Source organism: Falco cherrug, chromosome 5 (assembly GCF_023634085.1).
Source record: "Falco cherrug isolate bFalChe1 chromosome 5, bFalChe1.pri, whole genome shotgun sequence".
Classification (NCBI taxonomy): domain Eukaryota; kingdom Metazoa; phylum Chordata; class Aves; order Falconiformes; family Falconidae; genus Falco; species Falco cherrug.
In genome coordinates this window covers 50,982,251-50,994,434 of record NC_073701.1, presented here as the reverse complement: position 1 = coordinate 50,994,434, position 12,184 = coordinate 50,982,251, and the positions used below count along the sequence as shown (strand labels likewise).

Genomic DNA, 12,184 nt, shown 5'->3' with positions numbered 1-12,184 from the left:
TTGTTCTTGGGTTTAACCAGTGACTTGTAGGGCCTCAGTCCTCCAGAAAAATGAGTGCATTTACTTCTTTGCATGATTCATAACCTTCTTAAAGTTGCACTTGGCATATAAGGCTATGAAGATTTATTTTTTTTTTTTTATAAATACAGTGGCGTTGGCTATTGAAAATATCTGTACTATGATTTTAGTAGGTTAGAATAGGCACACTTTATTTCTGAAAGTTTTTCTTTAAAAAATAAGTGGTAGGTATAATTTGGCAGTACCATCTTTTTTCCTGTAAGAGTGTGAAAATGAGAAATGACAGCCAGAACACAAAAAACCTTAAGCTTTGTTTGGTGCATCTAATGCAAAATCCAATAAAAGAAAATCAAGTGACCTGGTTTATTTTATTAATTTTAATTAAAGTCATTATATAGGCATGCAAACCCATAACTCCACCAAGATATGCATGTGTAAGTGCTGTGTGAGTGGGCTTCCAATGAATTGAGTGTTCACATTTTGTTTCTGTTTTTACAACAGTACTGGTTATGGTGAATGCCTCCTAGACAAACCTAGTGGAAGAATATATGATCTTTCCTCTCAGCTGCCTGGGTCAGTGTATGATGTCAACAAGCAGTGTGAACTTATGTTTGGTCTTGGGTCACAAGTGTGTCCTTATCTGGTGAGTGAACAACACACAGTCACACTCATTCTATACTAAAAATTCCTGAAAGGCAGGTTTAGAAATGGAATTTCAGGACTTGGGGTTCTGGAAGAATTTGGAAGAAATATGTCTAAGTTCAGGTTATATTCTGTTGAAGGGGGAAGAGTTCAGTGGGCAGCATTGCTGCTCCATATGCTAGAAATATATAGAATTAAAAAGTAGGATGCGGTCATTTTGATTTGTACATCTGTGAATGTGATTATAATTACTTTGGAAGATCTAAAACTACATAAATTAAGGCTTCCTGCCACTGCTGAAAGGGAATTAGTTCAACACTTTCTACAAATGTTTTCACATTATAGCTCCTATCTTACACTAACAGGTCTTTCTTATCTGCTTCTTTTAGTGCTTTTTAAAAATTTATAACTTGAAAGTTAATATGTTAATTCAAATATTTGTTCTAAATATTTGACCCAAAGTGTAGATTCCCTCTACTCTGTCAAGAGTCAAAAATATTTTCATGCCTGTTAGAATGTAATATTTGTATACTTAACCAAAAATTTCTTTAAAGCAAAATTGGGATCTGGAAAGGAAACTTGAGATTAATATTGAAAAGTTGTATTTTGAAAAAATAATGTGGTCAGTGCAATATAAAATAAATACAAATATAACGTTGTGACTTCATTACTGTCAAGATGTCATGTAGAGTTAGATTTTGGACCAACTTCTTAAATACCTCTACTAGTATTGCATGGCTTGTCGGAGCTGTTTAAAGGACTGAATTTCAGATCAGATTTGGAATGAATTAAGCGGAGTTTTTGGTGAGGTAGAATGTTTAAGAGGAGTCAGGCTTTATGGGAATATTATAGAAAAGTAAAGAAGGATTCAAAGAGCTGAAGATGGTGTTCCTGAAGAATGCTTTGCAAATTTTTTAATCCATAAAAGTTATTTGTCCATTAAGAGTTGAAAAGGAGGATTTCTCTTCCATTTTGTAGTCAGTGCATTTTAGGAAGAATTCCAGTTAGAGTATTTTTCTGGGGATTATATGCAAACTGTGCTGTATAGAATCAACTGTAACCTCTTACCTCCTTTTTTTTATTAGATTTTCTACTAAATTAGAAAGTTAAGTTATCTATTACTTCTAGTGGGATCACTTCCAAATATTCCACATTCCTGCCTAGCCTTAAATTAAATTAATTTTGGTTTTGTGAGGTTTTATCTGTGGAAAATGGTAGTACTAATAGCAAACGCTAAGCCCACATAGTGCAAGAAAACAATACAAATACCCAGCTAATGTCTAAAATGGTGTTACAGGTACAACAGAAGTAATCTTGTTTTCTTTTTAGAAACAATGCAAACGCTTATGGTGCACAAGCACAGAAGGTGTTCACAAGGGTTGTCGTACTCAGCACATGCCTTTGGCTGATGGAACAGTTTGTGGTGTGGGAATGGTAAGCCTTGATTTCTTTCTTGGTACTTGCGTATGGCAAAATTGTTGATGTAGATAAAAATCGGTGCTTGCTGTGTGGCAGTACCGCACCTGTCGCATCCTGGTTGTGTGAATGGTATCTACGTGATACCTGCAGTTTCTCATAGTCCTATAATATTGTGACATAAGTAACATAGGTGTCTGTTCAGAATAATTAAATAAATTTACAGTTGCCACATTGGTTAAAAATAGGTGGAAGACCTCAGGGGAAAGTTGCCATCTTTCCTTCTGTTTGAAAAATTCAGATCATTTTAACAAGTAGGGTGTTTTCTTCATTGGTAGTGCTCCAAAGTTGAATTTCCTGGATACAAACCATATCAAAAGCATGTTTCCCGCAGTTTGTCTTGTGCAGGCTGTTTCACTGAACCAGAACAAATTAAGTATGAGTGAGTTAGGTGGAGGAGTACACTTTTTTGGAAAGACTGAGTCTTTGGGTTAGAATCCTGGTTTGAGTAGATATTTGCCCATTTTATCTGTTTTACACAAAATAAGAAAGCATGTATCAGTACCTCTTCACCTACTCTAGTAAGTTCCTTTACCACACATAACTCAAATTCATATACTGTCTTGCCTATTGTAACATAATTCAGGATGCTTGGATCTGTTAGTGCTAAAAATCAGGAGCTGTCTTCTCACTTATACCCTAATGCATAGGGCTGCCTGGTTATATGAGGTATGTACTGAATGCTTTGGTTACAAAAAAAAAAAGAAGAAATGGAAGCTGGATTTCCTATACCCAGTTCATTCCTTTATTTGGTAGAGTGTTTGGATGATGAGAATGCAGCTCACTCCTTCATCTGGCAGGTTGTTTTTGAATGCAGATCTTGATCTGTGTCCTTGGATAATATAACTTGGGCTGTCCATGAGGATCATGAATACCTAATCAGGACATGTAGTCAAGGGAGTTACAGAACCTTGATAGAAACTGTAGTGGTGGAGGCTAGTTGAATCCAGAGTTATCGGTGAAGATTTGAGGGGTTTAGTTTTGGATTTGTATGTAGTTTGGGAAGTGAACAGAAATTAGGTGGTTGAGTTCTATGCTGATCTGGTCTTTGGCTTTTCTATGTCTCAGTTCACCACCAGCACATAAAAGTATTTTCTTACCTGTCAGGGGATTGGGAGAATAAATATTTCAGAGATCTTTTACAAGCTCAGTTATGACACTGATTATCAAAGTATAGCTGGTTATGTTGAGCTGCTTTTAATAGTAGTGTGCTTTGGCAGCTTCAGGGACTGTGGGAGCAATGTTAACTTTTTATCTTTTGATAGTTTTAGAGGTTCAGAGATGATTAAAAAAAATGTAGTCTAATTTCTATGTATAATAAGCTGCTACATTTCATTCAGTTATTACTAAATTTCCCCCAATATTTTTTAATCTTTACAGTTGCTTTTTTTTCTTTTCCTGTATTTGGTAAGATAGTAGTAGTGATCAATTTGAAGATACTGTCTTAATGGATCACAACTTAGTGGATAAACTGTCTCAAACAGTTTCATTCTCTCTTGCAAGATTAGGAAAAGGTATTTGAAGGTTACAGTGGAAGCTTTGCTTGATTAGATCCTATGCATGCAGGTGGTGTTGTAATGTTTAACCAATTTTTCAGTCAGTCACTGATCAGAAAGGAAGTTCGTCTTTATGTAAAACTTCAGGTGTAATCTTTAGTTCAATTGACTCTAATTTGCCAATATCAGATGACTTCTTTTATATAAGAATACAAAAACCTATTTTGTGCAATTACTCCAGTGAGCCAGTTTTCTGTAGGAAGTGAAGAGCTAATTACAGTCATTACCTCTGAAAGATGTAAGAAAGAGCATCAGTTGATCTGACAAATTATCATCTGTTCCTGTCTAAGGGGTAGCTCCTTTCAAGCTCAGTCAACAAGTTCTGTTGATGTTAATGGAAATAAGAAATGGCTACTAGGAATTGTAATTAATATTTGCCAGCAAGCTAAATAAATTTAATAGTTGGCATTTACAGCATTATTGCTGTGATCAATACAGAAAAGATCTATTTAGGGCATTTGTAATTTTAGTATCTACTTTTTAAGCTTAGATTTGACACATGAGTATTTTCACAGTAGTCTTTGTTTTTCTTCAGGTTGGGTGTCTGCTTAGTGGATCTTGCTGTATGGACTGTTCTAATAGTCCTTGTGTCTTTCCTTCCCCCAAAATACAAGAAGATATAAATCTACTAATAGCAGGGATACTCAAGTGAACGAGTAAACAGCTTTTCCCGAGTGCCTGCACATCCTAATGGAATATCTTCTTGCCATATGTATTCTATTAGCATGCATGCATTTTGAAAGAGAATTGTTTTTCATGTCTCATGGTGCACACACCTGTAGAGCTCAGTGACTTCTTAATGTATATAATATTAGTAGTACATATGGATAGCATTTTCTTAAAATGTTAAAAGAAAAATGCAGCCTAACATTTCAGTGTCTTATAGAGAATAAAGAAAATATTTTCTTGGGAATTCGGACATTTCCTGTATTAATGTTATTAATTATCTAGAATTAATGTTACTAAAATAGAAATTTTTTAAATTTTACTTCAATTTGCTGTCTAGTCAAATGTCTTTGAGCCAACCAAACTGTACATTTTTCGTTCTAGAGTTACTTGGAAAAATGAATTTATTTTTGCTTGTTGGGCTTCTGCTGAAGTACGTGAAAATTTCTCTTCACTTCCTCTTTTTATACATTCTGAGTGCTTAGGTATGACAATAGCCTATAAGTAAAAATTCTACTGTGTCCAAGAACAGTTTCTCACTCCACTGGTATTCATGTTGTGTCTTAGCACTTCAGATGCTTTTAGTTTGCCTGTTCGGGTTCATAAAGATCTGTAGGAAGCTTCTGCCAGCTCTTCTAACATCACATAGACCTTCCCTGAAGCAGAGGATGCAACATTTAAATTCTTTGGCCTGACTGGTACTTCAGAGACAAAATGATAGTAAATATATCTAGACATGCCATACGTAAACATTTACTAGTTCTGCAGTGGTGAATTTCTACATACCACATGACTACATTAATCATTGCTTGAAAAGTGTTTCTGGTGTTCTTTTGTAAGAGAGATTATGAAATATAAGGTACACATTCCTGAATTGTCTTCCTAAATACAATTATATGACTAACCATGATATAAAATTTTTATTAGTGTTATTTTATTGTGTAATGAGGCACAATGACATGAAAAATGTCAAATGGTTAGTGCTTTTTCATGTTTTGTCTCTGTAATCAAAGCTGCTATGGGAGTATCTTCAGAATTAAGATATGTGCCATGTGATTAATTGGAAGTAGCCTGCTCACTGGATGCCACAATGGATTTCATATATACAGTTGTAATTTTTGTTGTGATGGTATGAACTATATGTACAATAAAAAAACATAATAAATCACAATAAGAAAAGTATTTATATGCTGGGTTGCGGACCAAGATACGATAGGAGGCCCCTATGTATTACAAGACATATGAGAAAGTTATTTTCCATTAGGTCAGAAACTGGTATGCTTTAATTGGCCTGATTTCCTTCTCTTAACCATCATAATTCTTGTCATCATGTTTCAGGTAGGAGCTAATTTGATGGATGTTTAGGAAATGTGCATGACTTGAAGCGGTGCTAAAAGAGCTGCTCCCTTAGGTTTTCTTGTTACATTCTAGTCAGAAATTTCTTTGTCTTTTGAAATTTCTGCAGACCAGCAGGCTCTTGATATTATCTGTTTGGATTATGTTTTCAATTGTTTTCTTTTCTTTTACTGTCTGTTTCTTTTATGTTTTGGGAGGCTACTTGATTTGAGGGATTTTGTGGTGAGGAATTTACTTTCATTTATACCCTGGGATAGTACAAAAGACTTCTCCTTACCTTGAGCACAGGAAGTTTTGGAGTGGTTTTCCTTTCTTTCTGAAATTCCAAAGATGTGAGTTTGGCCAGTGATTCAGGTTTTGGCATCTTGGATATCTTTGTTCAGATTTAAAAACCAACAACAACCCAAACCCCATAAATTAATGTTAGTAGATAGAATCCCTAGATTCACTGGATTTGTTCATAATTCTAAATCTACTGGGTACCATCGACCGTAGCGTTGTTGATGTCATTCACAGAAAATACTTAATCTCATTTTATGGAGGACCTAATTAAAAGGAGTAGTAAGCTAGTAGTATTATGGAAAAGAATATCTATGCTATTATGTATAACCGAATTGGTTACAAAGCAACTGACTCCCAAACTCTCCTTACACATATCCATCTCCGGTTTACACCTGCCTCAGAATCATGGCTTCTTTATCATGAAGCAATGCAGTTTATCGCAGTGTAGTTTAAATGATATTCCAGTGATGGTAACTCATCTGTTGGAGTTCGTGATGTACATCTGAGCCAAAAAAACCCAAACCACCTCCAAATAATAGCTGGTGAAACTGTCTGTCTTCTAGGAGTAGCATTCTCAGAACAAGTCTTTTTTTTTGCTCTGAAAAGAACAGCAAAAATACCCAATAAAATGTCTTTTTTTAATAATTATTTTTTGAGATACTTGAGAGTTGCACTCTGATCCTTCCTGGACTCCTGAGCAGTATACAAATATGCCCATATTCCATTGATTCCTTGGACGTTAGAAGGCAGAGGTAGGATGTAGTGTAATGAAGCTGGGTTAATTAGCATTGATAATATACAACTGTGGGCTGGCTTCAGGGGTGTCGGGTTGGCCGATGTAGATACGGTGCAGGTGTGGCTGGTTCTGTTAAGTGGTTGAGAGCGTGAAGAGAAGAAGCAGAGAGAACACACACCCTGGATGAGGTGAGGAGAAGGCAGCAGAGGGACTGTGTGAAGTGTGCTGGTATGAGGTGGTGAAAGACCTTGTTGCAACTTGATAGGTTGGAGAGTGTTGCGACAGTAGGAGGTAGCTATCTGATTCTGACCCAAACTTTTTCATGTCCTGGAGCTGTCCTAGTGTTCTACATAGTGGCATTTTGCTACTTAAACACTGAAAAAACACGTGTCAGAGAAGCCTGGAAAGAGCTGTTTAACAGCAAGAAGGAGTCCACGTAATACAAATAATAGTTTGATTGGAAAGCATATGCCATTTTGAGAGAAATGTTTATACCTTCTATTCACTGTATATTCATTGTATATTGAGCTAGTGTGTCTAAAAATATCTAGAATAACTATTGAGTGAATTAAGATTTGATCCTACTCCCTTTATAGCCACATAAAGTGAGGGATACAGAGACAGTTGAGAATGGGGATGCAAACCAACAAAGAAAGAATTGCTTTGATCAGTAAAAGGAGTACCAGTCTCTGATTCTGAAGTATGTTTTCTGCAATTCAGTTGTAGGTTACTACCCATGTATTGATTTCTTTTCAAAACCATTGCATTGCTTGATTACCTCTTGAATGTAATACATGAAGACAGTTAATCTGAAAGAATAATTAATTCTATGTGTATATATGTAGATATAAAAAATTTGGATGGATTTTAACAGAGTTGGGTGATAGCGGGATGTGTTCATCATCTGGGAGGTAGCAGAATAATTTTTGAACCATAAAAACAAGGTGAAGTATATTTGAGAGCTCAAACCAAGAATTTTTACTGTAAACTGGGATTTTTGTGAAGTACTTTTCTGATGTGATTTTGGAGAAGTTTTCTGTGGGAATATCCCAAGGGAGAAATAAAATGTGTAGATTTTCTGCAATAAGAAATTGAAAATGTTGAAAAAAATTATTGAAGTATTGTGGGTTTTGTAGATAACGTCATCTGAATAATAAAGGTAGGCTTGTTCGAGAATCCATGGGGTTTTTTTCTTCCTAGCAGCTGGTACAGTGCTGTGTTTTGGATTTAGTATGAGAACAATGCTGGTAACACACTGATGTTTTAGTTGTTGCTAAGCAGTGCTTACCCTAAGTCAAGGGTTTTTCAAGTTTCCCATGCTCTGCCAGTGAGGAGGTGCCCAAGAAGCTGGGGAGGGAGCAAAGTCAGGACAGCTGACCTGAACTAGCCAAAGGGGTATTCCATACCACGGAACGTCGTGCTCCATATAGAAAATGGGGGGAGCTGACCAGAAGCTGCCAATGGCTGCTGCTTGGGGACTGGCTGGGCATCGGTCAGCGGGTGGTGAGCAGTTGTGCTGTGCATCACTTGTTGGTTTTTGTTCCCCCTTGGGTTCTATTCCTCTCTCCCCCTCTCTTCTTAATTACAATTATTATTGTTGTTGTTAATATTATTTTAACTTTATTTCAGTTATTAAATTGTTCTTTTCTCAACCCATGGGTTTTATCTTTTTCTGATTCTCCTCCCCATCCCATTGTGGGGGTGGGGGGAGGGAGGGAGTGGCTGCATGGTGCTTAGTTGCTGGCTGGAGTTAAACCATAACAGTCCTTTTTGGTGCCTGTTTGGTGGGTCTCAGGCGCGTGACCCCGGGAATCGTGCACAGCAGCTTTGAGAGCAAATAAATCAACACTGTGACCAAAGCCGAGTTAGCTCAGTTGCAGAAAGGGCTATTGCAAAATACAGAACTCGTGTCTACTTCTGCAATGCTTTGTCCTTTTCATTTTCTCCTCATACTTGGGTTCAGTGTTCAGTCATCTTTGTTCATTTTAAAAGCACAGCAGCTACCTGTAGCGTCTGTGGAAACATGCTGGTGTCTAGAAATACATGAATTATTTTTCCTGAGCCCCCTTAAGGCTGCACAGAGCTCCAGCGCATGAAGCTATGTCCTTATACACTGAACATCAGTGTTTCAGTCTTTGCCCGAAGACTTTAAAAACCATGTGTATCTCTGGGAGTAGTCTGGAAAATACAGGCAGCAAGAATGAGCTTAAGAGTCCTTTTTCTGCTGTGAGCCATACCAGGGATGTGTATGAAGTACTTGATTTCAGGAGTGCTCTAGGCCTGTTCTGCATGCATCTATCACTGTCCTTGGCTCAACTGAAATTTAGCATAGCCTGGCAATTAATGCTTTAATAATTTCTTTCAAAATTGCTTTCCTGGAGATTTAGCAAGTTCAATAAGCTAAGGAGATAAGTTGGAAGTATCTGGAATCAGTTTGTTAAATCATAGTTTAATCCATAGGCAAGAGTCAAACAGTTTATTATAAGCAGGTAATTAATAAATCAAATCTGGGTGCCTTTGAGTTCATTGATCCCAAATTTGAACCATTAACTCTTCCTCTCTCCTCTGAAGATATAATAATTGCATGTGGATTTAGATCAGAATTTCTACCTTTTTGATAGAAAATCATTTACCTTGGCTAGAACGGAGTTGCCACTTACTGCAATCAGTATATTTGTAATTATGAACAATACCCACTTTACTGATGCATACTTTATATCTGCCGTAACAAATGTAGGGGAAAAAATTATGAGCAATTATATTTAAGTATATCAAAGTTCTGTATGTCATGGTATTCTCAGTGAAGCAATGATTCAAGCAAGCACAGAAGAACATCTGGAATGCATCTAGTGCCAGAGTTTTCTACTGTGACTTCATCATGTTGCTTCTGTAGGAATGCAGCAGAATAATAGCTGAGACAAGTTTGTTGAATAAGCTATTAAAATCCCAGATGTGAACATGTGCTTTGCATTTTTATGGATCAAAATAATGCTGTTGTGGGTATAAAATTTCATTTTACAACTCTGTCTTTTCCTGAGATCTCCCTTCAAGTTACTGTAAATATTTTTGTGGGTGGAAGAAGAACCTAAACTCTAGATCACTGTCCCATATTTGGATGCAGTATTTGTGAAGGGAGATTTAGAATCTTCAGCCTAAAGTAGGAAATAATTATTTTCTAAGATGCTAATGACAGTTCTTGGAATGGCAGGTTCTTAATGTTTTCTGATACTTACTTTATGGCTGCACTATGTAAAAGTCTATGTTTCATTGCTAGGTACTAGATACTAGGTACAAGAGGGTTTGAGTACAAAGGTACCCTGAGAGAATCTTGAAAAAACTAATAAGAACTAACAGTAAGCACTACAGTGAGAAATCATATGCCCATATGCAGTGAAATAATGGTGCCTTTTCGGTGTTTAGTTAAAGCATTAATTTTAGCATCAAGCAAGTGATTTTCTGGCCAGTTTGCTGGATCATTTAAGTGGTTGATGACAAGATAGATCTAGCTTTTGTTCTGTGTTTGCTTTGGGCTTCAAAATCATCTTTAATGGTCCTGTTCTTAAAGGTAGCCTTTCTGGGCTTAAAAGATATGGCTCATGTGCAAGAGTGGGTGTGATGACAAATTATACAGGCAGGCAATTTTATCACCAACTTGGATTAAACTCAGGCAGAACTCAGAAAGGAGAATTTGATTCTGTGACAAATTCCTATTTTGAGAACAAAATGATTGTTAGCATATGATCATAAGTATCAATATAATAAAAGCATATACTAATTAGAAAAATTTGCTTCTAGGAATTATTTTATGCTGTGATAAAACCACCGAACAACATTTGAGTTTGGTGTTATTCAGATGTATTCAGCAAGATTGCATACATAATTTTGGTATGTTCAGCAAAATGTCTGTTAGTTGATAGTTCCTACAGTAAACTTATAACTCTTGAGAAATTCTATGTTAACATATGGTATCTTGTAAATATTCTATTTTAGTATGTTGTGCTTAAATATACCACTTCGGATTTTCTAAAGCATACAAGTGAATTAGAATTCCAGCTGCCATAAGTCATCAATAGGATTAGCGCTGGTAATTCCTGCAGGTTCTTTGGAAAAAAATCATACATGCACCAATCATAACATTTTCATTTAGACTTTTTGGTCATGTACGTTTTGAGTAACCACTGAAGTGGATAAGTATTTGCAGAGTCAGGGACTTAGGTGGCACATACTTAGAAGCAAGAGATTGATCACTTGATTCTTCTGACACCCCCCCCCCCCCCCCCCCCCCCCAAAAAAAAAACCAAACCAAAAAAACCCTAGTAATTACAACTTTCTATAAATAACAACAGTTTATAGATGTGGGGTGGTGAAGTCTCAAAACTGACATGACCACAGCAGACTAGTCTTGCAATCTTCATAATCTTAATAATGTAAATCCCAGGAGACAAAATTACACCTTTATGTAAATTTTTAGTTGGAAATAGGTAGTTCTTCAGCAGGAAGAAAATCTGAAGTAATAGACATTGCAATGTAGTCTCTTGCTCTAAGAATTATTATCTAACTATTCATTTAGTTTTAATGGTAATAGTAAATTTGTTAAATTACTAGTAAATATAAAATTTCCGTAAAATATAAATAAATAAAAATAAATAAAATATTTTACACCTGTTATAGCTGTGAAAGTCTTGAGTTCAAGCATGAATCTACAGCATCCTCTTGCTTCAGCATAAACAAGGTCTTAAATTCTTGTCTGCTTTTCCCAAACAATCCCACTGTTCAGCATCTGGTAGTTTTCATAGAGAGCAAAGAACTCTAGACAGCGGTTTTGAAAGTATGATTACTGGGTAAAAAAATGTTAAAGGAATTTGAACATTTCATAAAATGGCCAGGCCCAGATTAAGACCAGTGAGCCCTTTAAATTTTGTTCTTTCTGTGCCTAAAATTTGCAGTAACCTTTTACGTACAAATTTTATTTTGTTTGACAACTGTGCAGCACTGCCGCCATGGAATTTGTGTGAGCAGAGAAATGGAGACGCGTCCTGTAGATGGAGAATGGGGACCATGGGGGCCTTATAGCTCATGTTCGAGAACTTGTGGAGGTGGAATCAAGAGCACCACCAGGCTGTGTAATAGACCAGAGTATGTTTTTTACTATGTTTTACATTAGTGCATGATGAAGACATTACAAGATAACAGATTGGTTCAAAACAAAGTGAACGTATTGTGGGTTGTGCAAATTGGTTTGAAGCACCAATAAAAAAAAAGCTTGTTTCAACCACGTTTGAAAAGAGAGAAGTCTACAGACTCTAATATGCAGATAAATTTTAGATTCCTCTTTTCTCTCAACTATGTGATTCATATTTATAGATATTTCTAAAGGTTTATTTTGGAAAAGTCTTTTTCTCTAGTTTAAATGCTGAAGGTTTCTTTATACATGGAGATGCTTTCTTTGGAG

General features: G+C 36.2%; 1 protein-coding gene across 1 annotated transcript in view; it reads left to right on the top strand.

Moving 5' to 3' along the window:
- Positions 1 to 12,184, top strand: part of ADAMTS20 (ADAM metallopeptidase with thrombospondin type 1 motif 20) — a 100,808-nt gene that overhangs the window by 33,654 nt on the left and 54,970 nt on the right. Inside the window, exons 10-12 of the mRNA XM_055712400.1 lie at positions 520 to 661; positions 1,990 to 2,094; positions 11,723 to 11,868. Coding sequence (XP_055568375.1) covers positions 520 to 661; positions 1,990 to 2,094; positions 11,723 to 11,868 — 393 coding nt within the window. The remainder of the gene's footprint in view (positions 1 to 519; positions 662 to 1,989; positions 2,095 to 11,722; positions 11,869 to 12,184) is intronic.